The sequence below is a fragment of the Galleria mellonella genome, unplaced genomic scaffold (genome assembly GCF_026898425.1).
Source record: "Galleria mellonella isolate WM207_F2 unplaced genomic scaffold, CSIRO_AGI_GalMel_v1 utg33, whole genome shotgun sequence".
Classification (NCBI taxonomy): domain Eukaryota; kingdom Metazoa; phylum Arthropoda; class Insecta; order Lepidoptera; family Pyralidae; genus Galleria; species Galleria mellonella.
Window position 1 is genome coordinate 2,919,321 of NW_026442079.1, and position 22,404 is coordinate 2,941,724.

General features: G+C 32.9%; 1 protein-coding gene across 1 annotated transcript; it reads right to left on the bottom strand.

Annotated features, from left to right (window-relative positions):
* Nucleotides 1-172: 172 nt before the first annotated feature.
* On the bottom strand, nt 173-22,166 carry LOC113517391 (peroxidasin). Its single transcript, XM_026902050.3, has 7 exons — nt 21,780-22,166; nt 10,280-10,495; nt 8,008-8,079; nt 6,899-7,131; nt 3,728-4,021; nt 3,336-3,608; nt 173-3,256 (listed from the first exon to the last, which is right to left on the bottom strand). Exons 1-7 carry the CDS (start codon nt 21,944-21,946, stop codon nt 399-401), a joined length of 4,113 nt encoding a protein of 1,370 aa, XP_026757851.2. The 5' UTR covers nt 21,947-22,166; the 3' UTR covers nt 173-398.
* Nucleotides 22,167-22,404: the final 238 nt, after the last annotated feature.

Consider the following 22,404-nt stretch of genomic DNA (forward strand, 5'->3'; position numbering starts at 1 on the left):
TGTTATATGCCAAAGTAACAGTTTCTTAATACTATTATTTCCTTAAAATCAGTTTAGACTAGATTACTTTGCAGCCTTAATATAAATAAACTTTACCAAATAAAAAGTATAAATAAATGGAATATAAATTATAATAGGTATATTATTAATTGATAGAATAAAAAAGAATACGTTTATCGAGAATGCAATTTTATCTTAATTCTTATAACATTTAAACTTCAACTTGCAAAAGTCATAATGTAAATACAAAATAATTATACACATATGTATATTGTATATCGTAATATTACAACACGTTGTGAGCTTGTTATTATATATGTATGTAAAGAGATATATATCATTGTCACATCAACATTAATTTCAATTTGAGAAGATACTTAGAAACTAAAGCATTTTGATTAATTATGATCACATTGTTTTTCTAATAACTCGATCCGTTCCTTGAGTAGTGTCATGGTCTTTTCTATGTCAAATTGTGTATACTCAAGACGATTCAGACGCTCATTATTTTGCAAAATGTCCGACTCAATATTTACTTCGCGCGTTGTATCTCTACGGGCACGCCGAATGAATCGCTCAGAACTATCGATATCGTTACAACTTTCACAATCTGCCCAGAATCGAAGATCAATTGATTGTAAATCGTCACATGACACAAGACCGTCCTGTACGTCAGGCAGTAAAAATACATTTTCGGTAATTGTATCGATGTTGTCCCCGTTATCACATAATATTCTAGCTAGACTAGTTTGTTTAATCTGTTCTAGTTGTATTGGTTTAAACATCGTTGGATTTTCGTACCAAAACCTATCGCCATCTCTCAGTCTACGGAATTGCTCTACTAATAAACATCGGAATAGTGGGCCAACTTTGCCACCTTCAACCTGATCTTCTAATATTCCTCCAACCCAAACGTCAATATTATGCACAGAACCATATAACTTTTCAAGTTTGTCTCTAACTGTTTTATCTGTTATTTCTCTAGCCAAATCATCGAAACTATTTACTTCAGACATGTTGCAAACTTGTCTCCATTTCGTGTATGGAGGTATAGCGTGATCACGACCTCGTTGAATGTTAATCGCAGCCAAATCAAGGGCAACAGCATGAGCACTATAAAAAAGTTTCTCGGTAAGTTCAGAATTCAGATTTTGTGTAGGAGTCTTTAATTTGGCTGGTGTAGTAAACATACCTCTTAATAATGGATCTACTCCTCCTTCATCAACCAATCTCCAAGGAGAGAAAAATGCATGGCGCAACTGTAAGTGTCCTTGTGGGATTGTTTCAAAATTTTCGTCATAACGATGAAGCACAGGGTTAATCATTGAATGACCAAATCGTAAAGCGGCTGTGGCAAAAACGTTAGATATAGATGGATTCAAAGTTGAATTGTATCCTTTGTATTCACCTAATTGTTTGTAGCCTTCAGGACCAATAACAATCGGTAACCAATCCTCGTAGGTTATTAATTGCATCTCGGCTCCTACAATTTTTCTTGCTTCGTGATAAACTTTATCGCCATCCCAAAATGGATTTATAGCTTTTAATTGACTCGCTAGGCGGTTATGTTCTCGCATCCAAATAGTATGCATAGCAGCTAAACCTATTTGTTCATTTGCCCTTATATCGCCTGCAACAAAACAATTTCTATTGCTTTCTTCTAGATTACGCCTACAATCCATAGCATTTAAGCCAGTAGTAGGCAAAAATGGTTTTTTTCCTGAAAATGCAAATCCAACTCGCAATTTTCCATCATCATTAGTCAAATCACGTAAATCTTCAGCAACATCTTTTTCAAAGCCATATACTTGAGAGGCATCAATGAATGATGTCAACTGATTAATTTGTTCCCTAGGTTGTAATTTTCCAAACAAGGGAGAGGTCATTCCTGAGCCGCATACGGAGCTTGTTCTGAAAAAATCTATACAACGACGGTTGGTAATGCGCGGGTCATTAGGTGGTACATCAATAGGAAAACATGGCGGTGAGTAATCACACGTTTTTTTACAATCGACACCATCCCATGTCTCTGAACTAACAGACGGCAAAGCATGATCCAAGTCGTGATCTAGCCATTGACCCCATTGCATAGTCATATGAGTTATTTCAATATCTTCTGATATTTCTTCAGTAGTTATTATGGTTGTTGAGACTAATCGAGCACCAGGTAAAACAAAACCATTATACTTGAAATCTTTATTCCAACCAACAGGTTGACTGAAGCCGTTTTCATATATAGGATAAAGGATTCGTCTAAAACCAGTTAGTGATGCGCCCCACATAGGGTGAGCAAAGTTATTGCAACTACCATCAAAAGTGCGATATTTTCCGTGATAACACATGTCAGAACAATTGTTCGTATCTCTATGGGCAACACAACCTGACAACCGTGCAATTACTTCCAGATGTTCATTAGATAATATTGCTTGATAGTTAAATGGTTCTGCTGAGGTAACCTTAAGTCCCGAATTCACAAATCCTTTTACTTTGTCTAAAGTTCTTTCATAAATTTCAGCAGCTTTAGCGATTTCTCTGGCTGGTGCTTTTGGGAATCTACTAATCACATAAAGGTTGCGTATATCTACATTAGTACTTTTATTATTAAATAGTTGATCTACTGTCCTTGAAATGGCCTGATCAACATCTCTCATTGCTTGTGTCAGAGCTATGTTAACATATTGATCCCCAGGTAGAATGTGATCTTTTATTACCAATGAAGCAGAAGCAGTATCTCGACCACGTGTATTAAAAGCAGAACATTCGTAAATACCTGTATCTGCCACAGTAACATTATTAATAATTAAGCTTCCAAGTAAAGTAATTGAAATTCTACCATCAGGCCTCACTCGCGAACCATCCTTTCTCCATTCTACTGTAGCAGGCGGTTCACCTTCTACTTCACAAGGCATTTGTATGGAAGTTCCTTTAAAAGCGTCAGTGTCTTCAGGTCTCACTACAATATGTGCTGGCAATGACTGTATCTCCTCTACTTTAAGTTCTGCAGATGTTTCAATAAGCCCTTCTGTATTTTGTGCCCTACAATGATACAGACCCTCATCATCAGTTGTAACCTCTAATATCGTAAGTATCTGGTTATTATAACTCAAAACGTAGTTATCGTTTTCTGGTAAAGCTATTGTGTTTCTAAACCACGTAATCAGCGGCTTTGGAAATCCTCTAGCTGTACATTTAAAAATATTTTTTTCTCCTGGTGCTACGTTTATATCTGTTGGTATGGTTACAAACGATGGTGGCACTGAAATAAGACGTATTATTTTAAGTACAATTATTACTTATATTTTAAATAGATGCATTTGTAATATATAACATCTTACCCATCACTTCTAGGTCAGCAGATGCTGTAATCTTTCCGTTTATGTTTTCAGCTTGGCAGCTATAAGAGCCGGCGTCTGTATCTTGAACATTTTGTATAATAATTGAACCATTGTGTTGAATCGAATAACGTTCACTTAACAGTATTCTTTCATCATTGAAATACCACGATAGATGTGGTTTAGGATTGCCTTTAGCAACACAGTCAAAGATTACCAACGTTTGGTTAATTTTAACAGTTTGTTTTCGAGGTGCTACTGTAAAAACCGGTATACCTATGAAAGAAAAATATAATTAATGACTTTAATATCCTTACTGAATTATTATTTAAAACATTTTAATTTATTAATCTAAATTTAAAGTAGTCATTTCTTTCTAAATATGCAAAATTTACCTTTGTTGTCCGGCATAGATTGGAGAATCATTCTCGCAGGCCTCGAGCGCGCTTCACCAGCGGGATTTTTAGCTAAGCATTCAAAATATCCAAGATCGGATTCTTCAGCGTCATGAACCATGAGAGTACCGTTATGCATTACTTCGTATCGATTTGCACTGATTGGCAACGTTGAGGAATCGCGATACCAAATAATTTCAGGAGTGGGTTCTCCTTTCGCAACACAACTGAACACAGCGTCCTCTCCAAAATTAACGGTCACATCTTCGGGACCTGATTCTATCTCAGGCTGTCCTAAAAACATAAAAGAGTATTAAATACATAGTATTCATAATGTTCCCATGTAGTCCCGTCATAAAATAGACCACCCGTTCCTTTCCCGTGGGTGTAGTAAGAGGCGACTAAGAGATTGGCAGCTCCGTACTTCTTAAAATATCTCCAAAGCCTAACTGCGGTTGCCAAACCGCTTGCCAAGCATGGTAACTACCGGCAAAACTTCCAAGAGGAAGGTTTATGTTTAGAAGTGGACTATTAAAAGCTGATATGACGATGACGATGATGATGATGTAGATGTATATTTACAATGTAGATATATATATAATACACTTATTCTAACATTTTTTATTCTTAATAATTAAGTATATTTTACACACTAATCCTATTCTTTAATGGATGGATTTCTTATCACCTTATAGAAACTGGTAATCTTCGCCTATAGACATTAGTACCATGGACATAACAAAGTATACTGTTTCATCCATAATATCCCCCATGCGTTGCCATTCCTGAGGACTCGGATGTTATTCCTCTATACCCTGTAAATTCACTGCCATATTCCACCCTTCAAACCGAAACACAGCCATGCAAACAGAACTGCTTCGGGGGGAAGGGATCGTTAGTAATGCGTGCTACCAGTCCCATTGCTAGCAATATACCCTGTCAGGTCGACCTCCACGCGGTTCCCCCTGGAAACCATCGTGTTGAGTTCCAGGTGTATTCATCACGATGGGCTGACTGACCTGCTTTTTCATTATTCACCTATCATCCCTCACTGGTGCCCCGCCAGCGTATACCGTTAGCGCAGGCGAGGTTATCACTCCATTCATCATCCATTAAAAAAAGCACAACTGCTTCATGATTGAAATACGAATTTGACAGAGGTGCCCAAGCAAACGACCTTTATACAAAGTCTCCCTCTGATGAAACATCATCCATGTTTGTTACTTTTTCATCAAAGATTTTAATTAAATTTGATACACGGGTAAGTTATATCCTAACTTAACACATAAGATACTTTTTAAACTGATTTACGTGGTTGAAGCCGCGCAATATAGCTAGTATTCAATAAATTACTTGGAGAGCTTAACCATGCAGAATGTATTTATTTTCGAACATGAATAAAGTTTTTTTTAATGGGTGATAATGGAATGGTAACCCCCACCCGCGCTATCGGTATACACCGGAGGGGCACCAGTGAAGGATGATAGGTGAGGATGAAGCAGGTCAGTTAGCCCAAAGTGACGAATTCAACAAGAATTGTTCACGATGGTTTCCAGGGGGAACCATAATTAGACGGCTTAATAAGGTATATTGCTAGCAATGGGGCTGTCAAACTCCATTGCTAACAATCCCTTTCCCCCCAACATGAATACAGTTGTACCCGTACCATCAGGAACAGTTTTAGTGTCTGGTCGCTCAGAACTTGTGTTTCTAACACATCAATTCGTCATAACTAGTGATGTACCATAAATAACATTAATAATATTTAGTAACGTTATTTATTGCAGTCATTACGCATATTTATTCAATTTCATATATATTTAGTTATTTTTTATAAGAATTATATTTTAAACACAATGTTAATAAAATTGTTGATAAATGAATTTAATTAAATCGTAATTTATGAATGTAACGAAGGGAAAGAAAATAAAAATGTTGAATTTATTGGAAAATATATATCATGAAATACATAGTTTTAAATTTAATCTGACTCCAATTCGCTCGAGGACTCGCTGTCATTTTCACTAACATGTATTATCATATTATTGTCAATCACAGTACCTATACGGATATAGCGGTCAGACACGACAAGAGAAGACTGTTTGTGAATGTCACAAAATGACGGTCCTCACAACGCTATTTTGGGTTGCCATTTTTTACCAGAAATATAAAGTATAAAGTATTTTTTTTTCTTTTAATTCATCTGACTAATATCACGACACTTATTTTCCTAAGTTTTGTACGTACCTGTATCGGATTATAAACTTTATTAAATATGTATTCAGTACATTATATATTATAAAATTATTCGACCGACAGATTATATTAAAATTATAAAAATATTTAATTACAATTACCTTATTATTTTGTCTCATCACTACAAAAACAAACAGTTAGCATAACCTTGAAACAGCGCAGTTTGACGTGTTAGACTTTTAAAAACTATTGTTTTTATAATTGTTAATTAAATAATTATTAATAACTTTAGCCCAAAATTAATATGTTTATTGTAAATTGGCATAATTATGCAATTTTTAATGTTATTACTCGTCATTAAGGTTAATAAAAGATGTTTAAACTTTTGCCGTAAATTGTACGCCAGTTCGAAGTTACATCACCCATTCGATCACGACCTGTCAGAAACGCAATCTGAGCGGCCGGACTTTAGCACTGGATACGCTTTATGTTATAAATAATTAATATTTAATATGACACGTATAATTATACATAAATGATTCATAAGGAAAACACCTATTCTTGACCCCTCTAGTTGAATTAATTATACAATTAGGCCTTATTCGATTGACGTTGGTCAAATTTAGACCAAAAAATTAATTTGTCCAGAATTAGAGCAAGTACGTTATGCCAAGTCTATGGGTAGAGCAATGGTAATGAATATAAAACATTATACATATTTTCCCATTTACAAAGTGTAAAATTAATCAAATATATACTGCTTACATATGACAAGAGCTCTACCGTCCCTATTATAATATTATAAATAAAACTTTGAAAAGCTGTTTCGTTTCTTATTCAATCACGTTTAAACGGCTGAACGGATTTGGATGAAATTTGACACATATGTAGGCTATCTCCTAATATAACATAGGATATTGTATAAACTAATTCGTAAATAGATAGATAAAAACAATTATAATATTCGATACTCACGGCAGTTAAAATCCTTTTCGGTCATAACAGCTAAAGGAATTCCAGTAGCATCGTCTGGTCCGTAACAGGTTGCTGCGATTTCCATATGCCTGTGCTGAGATAACATTTCAACAAACCACAACATAGAACAATCGCAGATCAGTGCGTTGCTGTCCAAACGGAGTTTACGCAATTTAGGCAAATTTCGAAATGAACCTGAAGGAATCCCTTTCAGCAAATTGTTGTGAAGATACCTGTAAATAAAACAAAATGTTTAGTAGTGAATCCTGTTTAATTTAATGACTTTTAATTGTTATTAGTTAATGGTAAATTTGAAATAATTTAATAAAAATTCATTAAAGCTAACTGTCTAATGTCCAATGGCTGTTACTAATATATGATAACTAGCTTTACCTGCTACTTCGTCCGCGGGATCTAAATATATTCATTGATTGGGATAAATAAGAGCTAATGTACTTCTCAGTCCTTTATAGTACAAACATATATACCAAATTTCCTTGAAATTTGTAAAGCTATTAAGGCACTAAGAAGTAACAAACTAATTTCACTTTCACATTTATAATAGCTATATTACGCGGTTTTGCCCACACGGATTAATATATAATAAAGTATCCTATATGTTTGGATATAACCAACTCGTGCATCAAATTTCATTCAAATCTGTTCAGTAGTTTTTGCGTGAACGTCAGACATCTATCTATCGTCTTAAACTTTCATATATATTAATAAAATTCGACAGGAGAACACGACATTGTGATTCTTAACATTCTGCTAATTTTGCCCGCATGACCGAGACTTGAAAGGGATAAAAAGTAGCCTAATTCATTCTCCATACCAAATATCACATGTATATAAAATTTCATAACAATTGATTGAGTAATTTACACGCCATAAAGTATTAAATAAACTCACTTTTATATAATAAAATTTATCATTGCATTTAATGTAAATGTGAGTTTTGTTTATTATCTCTTGCTTGGCGTCTGTATGGCTCAATCAGTCGTCACGAAAGATGTATTCTTAATCACAGTAAGTATTATAAATTAGTGAGCTTTTTACTTATTTTAAAAAATCTTGTTTTGCTCCATTTAGAGCTTGGCAATACTTACAGTCTTTCCAGTCGTGGCAAGTTATAAAACATGTCGGGTTCGATATGATGAATCTCGTTAACATGCAAGTATCTAAAATAAGAATACATGTACATGAATATTATTAAGTACTAGCGATCCGCCTCGGCTTCGCACAGGTAGACAGATAAATTAATATTTGATATTAGCTTTAATATGCAAATTTTTGACGCTATACTATTGAAAATTTCGTAGAATCTCTATTTTTTTTATTTCGAAATTAATATAAACACGATGTTATTCGCTGATAATGAAGTTTTCTATAGATATATTTTTTTAAATCAGTTAAGTAGTTTTTATCTATTACAAACAATCAAATATTTCTTCTTTATAGTATTAGTATGAATTAATAAACGGAAAACAGGGATAGCTATTTGCAGGTTAGACTAATCTATTACTTATAGGTAACGCTTTTCGAGATCTTCAGTACAAAATCTCTAATATGAATTTACCGTACGTTAATAGCATTAGCATTTACTCCGATAATTTGTATTGGAAACTTAGCTGCGCCTCTAGCGGATGGTTTTGCAAACTCAGAGTTTCATACAAACTTTGAACATAAACTCGTATGCAATGTTAACGTAAATCCTTATACAGTACACAATAGCCACCGAAATCTGAAAACCTTTGAATTTATATTTAATTAAAGGTTTTTTAACGATTACAAAATATTACATAATACACGTCATCTTGCTCAAATATGAACCAATTTTACTTGTAAATACTTTTTTTTATTGTAGTGTTTATTCTTTTATTGATTTTATATTTTGTCAAAATTAGGTAATGCATTTATGAAACAAAATTTTAATTACTTTACAACCTCCGTAACGCAGTAGTACACACATTTATATCTCGAATTCGATTCCCGGATGAGCCGATTTAAGAATAGAATTTTTTTTTCTGAATTGGCTTGGGTCCGGATATTATGGGCTGTGCCCGTAGGCGTTCGTTACCTAGTTTCTCATAACACAGGGTGTCTTAGCTTAAGGACCAAGCAAGGTATGTTATTGACGTTATTATAAAAAAAGGAACAAAACAGTAGATAGTAATAGATAATTGTAGTAGGTACTTCAGTGATGAGATATTTAAATGCACAAGTTATTATGAAAGCGCGTTAAATTTATTACTGCATCAGTGAACTATAAATCTGTCATGCTCATCTGGATTCCCTATTATTTCACTCGAATGGTCACAACAAATGCATACATCGAACGTTGATCTCAAGACCGACTTGCAGGTTGTTTATATTACAAGTAGATAATGTATAATATTTATATATAAAGTATACTATATGTGTATATTCATAACAAATAAAAATTAAATTCTTTCCTCTTTATTAAATTAGTTTAAATAAGAAATTTTACTATCCCGATGTAAAAAATATCTTATACATGGATCGAATCCTAAATTGATTGGATACTAAGTTAATAATCAAATCACATTTTATTAATATCTGTTTAGCAGTTTTAGAGTAATGTCTGTATACGTACAGCCTAGTAACAATGTTATAATTTGTATAGATTGTAGGTACAACAATGACATCATTTTCAGAGTAAATAAATTGTAAATGTAGTACAATGGACGTATTGATGTTTCTAACTAAGCATATATCATTACCACGAGTTTAATAATTGAAGTATTGTCACTACAAAGACCTTCAATGTAACTTTTGTTATTTTTTATATAATAAATGGCATAAAAATGCGATTACATATTAATAGCGCAAAATATGTTGTTATCAAAGTAGGTTTTTACAGAATGCACAACTATATAGTTCGAAATTTTCGGAAGTGCATTTATCGGATCATTTTTATATAATTACCAAACAAGCTGATGCTTCTTCTCTTATCATTGTTATTAATAATATAAATAAATAAATATCCATATACCTATTCATTGTTGCTAACGTACTGCAGTTACAGATTTGACATATTTTTTATATTTATTTTGTATTTAATTCTTTAAAAATAAATGACAATCAACATTAATAATAACACCATTGAAACATAATGCACATTGTCGCCCTCCATTCCATAAGGTTTAGACTGTTATGCCTTTATTTTTTTTTTTTTATAAATAAGAATAAGAATGCGCACTGATCACTCCAAAATCGAATTTGAAACAATCTTTAATTAATCCTAATACCTATCTTACATATCGGCACACCCTTTAACAGCAACAACCCCCCTCTACCCTCCTTAAAGCCGCCTTTGTTTTCGATTGTATTAATAACCACTTAGGACTATTAACTTACAGCTGTTCCAAATGAAGAAGTCCATAAAAAACATCGGGATCGATGTGTTGTATCCTGTTTCGATAGAGGTACAAATACTTGATGCGTCGGAGGCCACGGAAAACGCCCGATCGTAGTTGACGCAGCTGGTTATCGTTGAGGAGCAGTGAACGCAGACGATGCAGATGACCCAAAATACCTGGCGTTATGTCAGTAATTTTATTGAAACGGACGTCCCTGTAAAGTATTATCATGAATGTTAACATGCGAACCTTTTTTCAATCTCAATAAGGAATAAACAAGTACAATTAAATAAGATTCATCATCATATCAGCTGTTAACTCTCCACTTCTGTTCATATGTTCCCCCTTAAAATTTGTTAATAGCTGCCACGCTTAATAGGTAGATTGGCAACAGCAGTTATGTCTTGGTAATGTTTTAAGAGGAGCGCTGCGCCCATCCCTCGACCATTAAGTTCCCTTATTAGTGTTGTAAAAACAACTCATGGAAAAGAAAGGGGTGGACTGTTCTGTGCCGGGACCACACGCCATTATAAATAAGATTAAGTAAATCATACGCTAATAGTAAAATTAGCCAGTATTTTATAAAATACACATGGGTATCAATAATTGAAATAGTGCCTAAAAATGTAAGAGTACTTGATTGTCAAAGCCATTATGTAGAGCAGATACGAAAGATGTAGTACCTACTATATCTTTACTTTTATAAACATCTCCCCGTATATTTTACTATTATTATATTTTTAATGCTTAATATATAATCAGCTGATAATATATGGTCCATTATATTTAATGTAGTGCTGATTTACGTATTACAATTATAAAATGATGTTATCGCATTAGTAGTAAGGTCTTTATATAAATTAAGATAATGAAGACATAATTAAATTATTATTTTAATGTGTGAACAAACTATATGTCTTGATTCGTGAGAGGTTCAAGAATTTTATATCTGCTTCAGTATTGTACAATAAAACGTTTCGCCCCAGTAACATAATTACATATGACAATGTCGCTGATAGCATCTGCAAACTCATTGTGAAGAACCTAGTAATGCGGGTTTGGCCAGGCGCTCCCTGGTTATGGTTCAAAGGCTATATTGTAATCAAACTAATCAAGGTCGACGGCAACAAGCAATATTAAAAGACGAAGGTAATTTACTACAAAATTTATCAAGTCTGAATTCATATTAAAACAAGATGTTAAATTTATTTATTTTAGTACAGACAGCCTACCATGTGTTGCTGCATGTAATAAGTATTATGGCAACAAGTAAACATTTCTCGTTTAAAAGGGAGTATTGGGAAGTATCGATGTATTTAACGGTTGTTGCAAATTTCAATTAACGTTCTATTGGAAAATCGTATGCATGTATCGTGTGAGCCCATAAGTAATAGCTATTAGTTTATTTTCATAACAGACTATCATTCACTGTATATACTCCTGATATAATTATCTCTAACTTTAATTTCGCTTTACATAGTTATGACAATTGATTTTTCTAAGATATAATTGCACTGTTATTAATTATAGAACATTAGTAGAAAACTTTCTACTTAGATTTAAAGTATATCGCCATGCACAAGCTTTATAGGTAGGTGCGACTGGTCATCGATTCTACTTTTTGCAGGCCTTTTCACGTTTGTCACAATTTTATTAGAAAATATATGAGAATGTTATTTTTTTATATCACTGAGGTGACGAACAATAATACCCGCGTGATGGTATGCGGTTACCGTAGCCTATGAACGCCTGTAATATCAGGGACATTATGCGCACGTTGCTGACCCTGAAGAAACCTATACCCCTTATTGAAGAACTCCATGCTGTTGTCTCTTGGAAAAACCTCGACAGGTAGCTCATTTCATAACCTGAGCATTCGTGGGAGGAAACACCTCTAAAATTGCGCTGTACACGATGATGCAGCCTCTAAGTAATAAAGGGAAATAATTGAGAACGATATTGATTAGTTTTAATATTTTAATAAAAAATAAATTCCATAAGAACAGTAAGGCCCGTATATTTAATATTCTATTACTTATTCCATATAAATAAAAAGGTACAATATCGAATTTTAAAAAATATAATGTGTCGAGTTACATTTATTTTATAACGAAATTTATGTACATAGTACTGTACGTCACTGCAGTAAAGTAAATACGTTAAAAGATTAAAGGGTATTTTAATTTAACTTCAAAGAGAATTATTGGAAAATAGTTCACATGTTAAATACATGCATGTAAATGTATCAGACGTGTATCTTAAAAATAAAATGCACAAAAACGCGTTCACAAGTCAGGTAGGTAAATCAATTAGGGGAAAGTAATTGTGTGGGCCTAACAGTCACATTACTAGTACACTGCACAAAAAAGTCTAAGCAACACATACTATTTCAAATTATTATACAATTATTATATCATTTCTTACCAAGTAGGTAATACCTATGTAATTTCTTTTTATCTAGAGGACATAGTGGCTAGTTGTAAAAAAAAATCGAGAATCATTTGTTTTTTTTTTTCACAAATTCAAAAGCCAATGCACTTGTTCGAATTTTATAGCGTTTTCTTTGCTTGTTAAAATTTAGTACTCTGTATCAATTTTATGATTTCAATAATAATTTGAAAAAGTTTTGAACAAATTTGGATTTTGAGACATTTTTACGTCATGGAGCGACGTCATTTGAACGCAATTGAAATGCAAAGAGCTGTCGGGATGTTGCAAGCGAGAAGAAGTTAATCTCAGGTATCTTGGTATTTTGGTGTCAACAGAAACGTTATTTGCCGTCTTCATCAGCGTTACACTAACATGGGAGATCCTGCTGAGCAGCACCTAGGTCGAGGAAGGTGTACAACCACACGGCAAGATCGATACATACAACTAACTTCAAGACGCTAGCCGATGTTAACCGCCCGAGAGATAGGTTTAAGGCTACAAAATTCAAGTGGTGTTGTTGTTAGCTGACAAACTGTGCGAAATCGACTGCATGAGTATGGCCTACGAGCACGACGGCCAATTAGGTGCCCACCGATACGTCACGAAAATCGCGCTAGTCGAAATGAATAGTGTAGGGAATACATTACATGGACCCGGGAACAATGGGATAAAATTTTATTTTGCGATAAGTCTCGATTTGGGTTCAAGCCTGATACTAGAAGGGTAACCGTCGTCCTGGAAATACTGAAAGACTGAGGTTTGCTCAGGAAGTGCATCCATACAACGGCTCAACAATTATGGTATGGGCGGGTATTATAAAGAACAGACGAATTGAGCTCGTTTTTGTAAATGGTAATATGAACGCTATAAATTACGTTGAGGATATTCTAAGGCCTTATGTCCTTCCATTCGCACAAACGCTTGGCTCCGATTTCACATTGATGCATGACAATGCGCGTTCGTATACAGCTTTGCACACACGGGAGTACTTGGCAAGGGAAAACATCCTGGTATTGCCTTGACCTGCACAATCGCCAGACCTCAACTTATCGAGCATGCATTGGACATGCTCCAAAGACGTGTTTTAAATGACTTGGATGGAGTGACAACCACCCAACAAATGATGGACTTACTAAAATTTCATTGGGAGTAATTGCCGCACGATAGCATTAACAGTTTCATCGATTCTATGAATAATCGGTCCCAGCAAGTTCTCCATAACAGAGGAGGCCACACTTTGTATTAATTTATGCAATTTTTATACAACCATTTAATTTTAGTTTAAGTTTAGTTGATTAGGAACCTTACTTTGTACTTATAGTACTTACTCGTAATTATTGTTAATTAAGATTATTAAAAAAAATAAAAAAAAAATTGTTGTGTAATATCAAAAAAGCATTAAAAATAATATAAATAAGAAAATACTAAGGATTTAATACGAAAACACATTGTAAAACTGAAATTATTATGTGTTGCTTAGACTTTTTTGATGTGTGTAATATACGCTGTTAGGTCGACCTCCACGCGATTCTCCATCAAATCTATTGTTAATAAATTCGTTACGATGAACCAACTAACCAATTTTCATCCTCACTTTTCATCTCACACAGGTGAGACAAAATATTATTTTTAAGATTAAATATTAAAACTGTAGTATGTTCGGATTTTAAATATATAAATATGCATATTATAAATGCGAAAGTTTATAACGATGGATGATAGATGTTAGTTACTCTTTTACGAAAAAACTACTAAATACCAGGTGGTCTACCATGAAATGAAATTCCGAATTTTCGGGCTCAATTTCATGTTTTTGTTCGTACCGAAATCGACCCAGAAAATGGAGCTTAACATTTCGTTTTTATCCTAATAGTCCAGAGAAACGATATTTTAACATTTTTAATAATTTTAAATGGCATGTATTATGTAATTTTAATATCAAATTTCTGTTTCGTTCGTCCCCAAAATTTCGGAAAATATTTCATGGTAGATCCTCAGGTCACTTAGAAAGTATTGCGAGAAAAAGTTTTTATGTATGTGAGACTGGCTAGTTATAATTTATTTAAAAATAGGTACGTTTTAAATTCAAAATTTCCCTCCACTTTTTTGCGAGCTAATTAAAATTACCGTGTCTCTTTAAAGAATGGATTTGCGTCGAGAACATCGTTTTCACGCTATGATTTTTTACAATTTTAAGTGTCGTCTGAAATCGGACGAATCGTACGATAGACTTCAAATGACATTCATGGATGAAGGCCCTTTAAGGCAATCGTGTATCGTTAGTATAATGAATTTAAGTGCGGTCGACTAACTTTGGAGGATGAAGAAAGAAGTGATCGCCCTTTGACGGCTGTTACAGAAGAAAACGTGCTAGCAGTGAAAAATTTTATTCAAGATAATAGACGAGTTACATACCAAAAGATTCAACACATACTGCAGATTGGATCAGGTAGCCTTCACGAGTGCATCTACGGGTGCGGAGGATAGTTTCACGCTGGCGTACAACCTCACCGGTGTTCAGAAGCAGACAAGAGTGGAATGGTGCCATGATATGATAGACAAATTTGAAGCAGGCTCGTCTCGGCGTGTTTACGACATCGTTACAGGTGATGAATCCTGGATTTATCAATACGATCCAGAAACAAATCGCCAGTCAACGGTTTGAGTGTTTCAAAACGAATCAACGCCTACCAAAGTAAAGCGATCTAGAGGCGGGGGGACGATTTTGATCGCAAGCTTTTTCAATTTGACTGGCTACTTGGTGTCAATCCCTTTACGAAACTAAAGAAGCATTAACGCCGAGTGGTATACTATCAAATGCTTGGTAGGAGTTATACTCTGTTGTGAGCAACAAACGACCAAACACAGGGCTCCACGGGCTACTGTTCCACCACAATAATGCGCCCGCCCACACCGCAATCAAAACGAGGGACTTCCTAGACAGCACACCAGTCAAACTCCTGGGTCACCCTCCTTACAACACTGACCTAGCACCGTGTGACTTCTTCTTATTCCCAAAAATACAAAATCAGCTCAAAGAGATAAAATTTTCGTTGCCGGATGATGCGCTCTCAGCGTTCGAGCAGGCTGTAAACGAGGTGTCTGCGGCGTACTGGAAAAAGTATTTCAAAAACTAGTTCAGACACATGAAACTTTGTATAGAGGCTGGTGAAGAGTACTTTGAAAAGATATAATAAAAATATATTTACCTATAGGACATTTTTTTTAGTGTCGCAAAACTTTCTGAGTGTCCCACGCCCCCGTAGATTTGAATAAAATTTTATATACGGTTAGATTTTATCCTAACCGTGATTCATGCGATTAAAGCCGAGAGATGCAGCATATATATATAGTAATGCGAATTACCAATTGCTAACAATATACTGTAACAGGTCTACCTCCCCGTGATTCTCCCTGGAAACTATCATGGTGAATTTCAAGTGTATTCATCACGATATGCTAACTAACCTGTCTTTTCATTATCACTATATTACTACTACTACTATATTACTATACCGTTAGCGTAGGCGGGGCTACCTTTCCATTATAATTTATTAAAAAAAACCTTTCCTTCATTTTATTTCTTCATTCATTCATTTCCCAGTTTGTACTTTTGCAGTCACTTGCAGTTTTTAAAGAAAATAAAAAATTACAACCTCGTTCTCACTACATTTGTAGTCAGTTTACTGTAATCAATGTCTTCAATAGACGCTTTTATTCTTTACCGTGTACGTTATTATCGTACAGTTCCACGAAATATCGTGCAATTGAACGCTTTTATATTTTACCGTGGACATCCATGATATCGTAGAGTGAAATTATTTTATATTTTATGGGAAAATTATTAAAACTTTACAGCTGAAACCGTACATACTGGACTCGATAGGTAAAATAATACTTTTTGCAAAGTTTGTTTGCAATGCGTAATTGCCAATCTCTGTTATTTGAAGCCACACCCACCCTCTCTGTTTATTTAGTTATCTGTGCCTATCATGAATCTGAATTCGGATCGTTTAAGTTGGAAATTTTAAGGGAATCATTGAATCCTGTAGTGAATGAACTGACCGATGTGTTACGTTCACTAATACGATCACATATTATCCATTAGGGATTATAGTTTCTAACATATTTATTTTAATAGTAATTAACTGTGGCTATGAACGCACGAGTTAAAAATTCCCCTGTGTGTAAATCCAATTTAGTTTAGCTGTTTAAATGTGACTAAGTAGCAACATCCAAATTTCTTTACAAAATTATATAATGCGAGTATTAAACAGATAATAGAGTCGATTTTCATTACATACAAATTTATATGCCTACGAAATAATAAAAAATAAAATATATTGATGAATTCTTGATAGTATTTCATATTTTATGGAGAAAAAAAATAAACAATAATACTAGATACGTAACATGTAAGTTTAAGTCTTCCTAAATACACCCAACTACATTTTACTAAACTATGGTGTCTATTATATTTTTCTGTTAACAACTGATCTATGTAAGAGTTATGAGTTATATTTTTAAAACTATGAAATTGACAAAAATAACATGAGCATAACTAAACAACTTAATCATTAGTTTCGGAACTGAAATTACACCAACTACATTTACGTTAAACATGGAACTAATTCCTAAACAAGAACTATGTAATAATAGATACTAATAGACTGCAATTTCTACGTCGTTTCAACATAGTTAACGAATATTGCAACTATATATTGTATCCAATGTCTAGAAGTGTAATATAACATAGTTTAAATTAATATCTACTTAAGATATAGTTAGGTAATAAAATCTGCGAGACCCAAAGATTAAATAAAGCAATTAGATACTACGCAAAAATATTGTCATTAATGTTGTTTTATTTCAAATTAATTAGAAAATTCGAAATAATTAGATTCACGTAAAACCAGTTCAAAACAGAAATGAATAACAAATGTTTTTATGTAAAAACATTAAAAAGAAATTCTTATGAGATATTATTAGCCAATTAATACTACCAGTGTATCTACTGACAATATTAGTTGACGCTAAGTGCTTAAGAAGGTACTTAGAACCAATTAATATTTAGATTTTTCTTTTTTTTGTACGATATGAGATTACAATTTCCTTATTTCTGGAATACTCTGATCATCAAACTTTTAAATATTTTTTTATAAGATCACAAATCAATATAATGAGATGTAGTTGAGATTATTTTGTATAAATGCCTATCTCCTTACCATAAGTTGTTAATTATGCATTTAAAAAATTGGAATAAATTAAATAGTCATAACATTGAACACTAAATTACTTACTCAAAACATAAATGCGAAAATGAGTTTGTTACCTTTTGGCGCCTTAACAGCTAAATCAATAACTTTGAAATTTGGTGTACACATTCTATATGAGATGAAGAAGAATAAAGGAAAGTTTATATCGCAGACAGTGAACATAGAAATCAACAATCATCATAGAAAAATATATATTAGATTTGTAACTTTTATTCGATAAAACATACTTATATTATATTATATTATATATATATATATATATATATATATATATATATATATATATATATATATATATATATATATATATATACTAGCTGATCCGGCAAACGTTATTTTACCATATACATTATTTTAAAAAATATATTACTTTAATAAAAAATAGCTATCACTATAAGTGTGTGGGGATGTACTTATAATTGAAAGAGGAATGAAGCATTGTACACAATTAAAGTAGCTAGCTGACCCGGTGTGCATATTTTTTCTCCTGTTAGATTTTTCTATAAAATTAGCGCATATTGGAGATCGTCATATGAGCGGTGAGTATCAGCAATAAACCGAAGATTATTTCTTCTTATTATAAAAATCTGTATCCGTATTCGTTATTTTTAGCAGATCTTAAACGAATCTTTTACTTTAATAAATATATATGACATGTATATAACAAACATATATGAAATTCTAATAACTAGTGGTCACCCAGTGGTCGTAATTCGACCATAATATACATATATTGTAATCTAAGAACAAGGAATCCGAAATTTTTGATTGTAGTAATTGAATTTATTATGGTTATGTTTGGCATTTAATCAGACAAATAATATTAAAAACACAAAATTAATCTATTCTTAATTTGACCACAGACTTCACAAAAAAGCATATATATACGTGTGTGTAAAATATATGGAATGTATTGTGTTTTTGTATATTGATTTAATGTATTTTTTATGTATAATTAAAAAAATGTTAGCGTTCTGCACTCTATATAAACTATAAGTGTGCCTTTCTTATTCCTTCGCCCGCGCAATTTTCGTAAAAAGGTTTACAAATTTTTTTCTTCGCGTATTAATATATAGATAAGTAATCGTTTACTATCTTAAAATATCTCCATAATTATACTTTAAACTTCTTGTAGGTATTGTTTTAATACTTAACTAGGTTTTGGTTAAGATTTCGTACACATGGGCATTGCTTTGTCATCTATTACTCTTATTAAGATCCCTCATATATTTTTTTCTTATATCTCCTACGTACTCGTAGATATTATGTATTCGTATTTAAAATTTTATTATTTAGTGAGAAAATCCAATAAATAGTCTACTTCTAGGTGGCATATCAAGATAAAACATACGCCAAAGTTTATGTAAAAAATTTTTAGTTAAATCTTCCGGAACACGAGTGATCCAATTTGGTGTAGGAGTTTATGTGTTATGTCAGATTAAACACACAAACAGACAACAAAATTTCTACGGCGCTTATTAAGACATCTCACATCAATTCTTTTTAAGTATCGTCTAACTACAGATATCATCCAATTTCAATTTTATTATATTAGGAGGATGTAATGCTATTTTAAATATACAAACGTAGTTACCCTATACTCTTCCGTGTTAAATGGATGGAAAAAAAGAAAAGAAAAACTCGCACAGTACAAATCAAAATGTTAAATATCAAAATGCAAACTGATAATTGCATAAAACGTAAAAAATATGATATTAAACCTGAAAAACGTAGCTCTTTTATACATAACATGGAAACAAACCTATTAGCGCATGTCAAACACACTCTCGTTAGAATTGTTTCAAAATTAATAGATAATTTATTTATGCATTCATTAGTTTTACGTAGTATTAGTATAGATACCAACGTCAATTACCGTAAGTTCGAATCTTGCAGATGCTGAAAGCAGCGTATAAGTTTAAATTTCCGATTATCTCTCGCGAGATGGAAACATCATTAATATATTAAATAATTTTAAAAAATGTAAAGGCTATGATAGAACAACAAAGGGAATGGGTTAACTGCCACTTCTGAGCCATAGGCCGTTTTGACTCGTTTTGTCAAAAAGTATTTGTTAACTTTAAATAAATTGTAAACTTGTTTAAGGTGATTGCAATAAAATGATGATTGTTATTAATCCGAGAATCGGTAGTAAGTTCGCCTCACATTTGTCCATAAATATTGAACATTGTTGCCAATGTAGACACGTAGACATGTCATGTTTACTGCGACGGTAACAATCTACATGCCCATATTTCGCCAAACAAATTTGAATTCAACATTCATATATTATTAAGTCTTGGGACTACCCCATCAGCTGTAAGTATATTTTTTCATTACATAGTAAAAAAGTTCTGAAATTATAGATTTGCCGACATTTATTTACTTTAACAATTAAAGATTGTGCCCCACAGAAAAAACCGACTCCAATTATGTCCAAACCAATTATTTTAATATAAAAGTAAACTACTGAATTGATTGTGATAATTTTTTTATGGGACAAATGTATGAGTATATCCTTTCAGATAAAAAAAGAATTTTCCAAATCGGTTTACTACTGATGGAGTTATAGAGTAACAACCATAAAAAAAAACCAATTTGAGAACCTCCTTCTTTATTAAATCTGTTGAAAATATAACAGTATTTTTTCACATTTTCTATTTTAAAGTGTTAAATAGAACAATTTCATATGAAGCCCGTTTTGTATTTTTTTTAATTAAGTATCCGTTTTGGTTTCCCTAACAAAGAAAGTAAATAGTATTTTCCAGCAATTTTTATTTTTTTTATTTATGATCAGATACTTGGCAATTTACTAACTGCGAAATATTTTATCAATTACTTCAATATGTATGAAGCGTTATTGTCTAAAACTACTACAAATTTAGAAGTTGTAATAGCATTAGGATTGTTTAGAAAATGTAGCACTGTAACAAACATGATGTATAGTATGTATAGTAGGAATTAAAAAGTTGAATTATTTATATAGCAAGGAATTAAAGTTATTTTTTTTTATCTACAATAGAAGTTTGGTATATATATATTCCATTTATCTCCACTTGACACACTATAGTAGTAATAGGTAAAAAAAAAATCCATTTTTATTCCCCAAAGAGGAAAAGTCTTTCTTCAAATCTCTATTCAAGTAATAAATAAGAAAGACTTGCACGTAATAATTTATAAGTCATAATTATTCTGTAAGGAAGTATGTATATTAAATACCATACTTTAATTATTATATATTAAAATATAAATATAAAGTGTTTCTGGCAAGAAATAAATTACGTTGTGATGATGGAAACAATAAGCAAATTATTTCCATCTGTTTCTATACGCCAAAATAGCATTTTCTATTTATAACATCCTGTCTAAACGGTAGGTAATGCTGTTTGTAGGTCTGTATGATGATGATGTATAATATCAAAGTTTTGTATTACTAGTTATATAAAGCTCTCCTAAAACTTTTAGAGCTTTATAAACATATGAATGTTGTCAGACTAGTTCTGTTTTATATTTCAGTATGAGTAACGCAGCAGTTTATCAATATAGGTATGACAAAGTCCGCCTGTTGCATCGTTTAGCGCTTCAATAATGACCCCTGACACCAACTGTTATTCAAAGAACTGTCGCTAAGCTTTAAATTTGTTATACCCATAACAAACAGTCAACGATTTTGCAACATAAACATTCGCTTATCCCGGCACACAATCGTGCGTTTATTTATAAAGTTTTGCTTACCAAAAGTTATAATTGGAATGAGAACAACAACACTTAAAGTTATAAAGTAATACTTACAGCGTATGTGTTTCGACTGGAACTGTCGGTATCGCCACCAAGTCTTGCTGCAAGCATCGGACTGCATTTCGGATGCACTGACATTTCGATGGACAAACGTGGTCGGATAAAACAAAAACGAACAAGTTAAAAAGGATCAAATACTTAAAGAGTCGTATTGAACCCATTGCATTTGGATTGGGATAATGTATGTATATTAGGGGTTTGAATGAACTATGGTGATAAGGTGAGTCGCGAATGCCGCTGCAGTGCAAGACTGCGAGTGCAGACTGCGAGCGGCTGAGTACGATTGACGAATGGCGAACAGCGTGAGGAGTCCGGAGGCGGACGCGGCGGCGGGATGCGGCAACAGCGTGCGGAGAGTGCGGAGCTCCTCTCTGCCCAACATATACCTATCAAATGATCGGTAGTAGTCCTTATCATCAAATATAAAAATAATCTACTTATAACCTCTAAGTATTTACAGAACGCCATAGTAAGCTTCTGGCATCCGTTCTAATTAGCACAATATTATTCAACACTTTGTTACACGGAAAAGTTACAGCATGATTAATGGTACGATAGGTATGACAGAAGTACTAAATTTATTTTGCTATTGTCTATATTATTTTTGTAATATCTACTT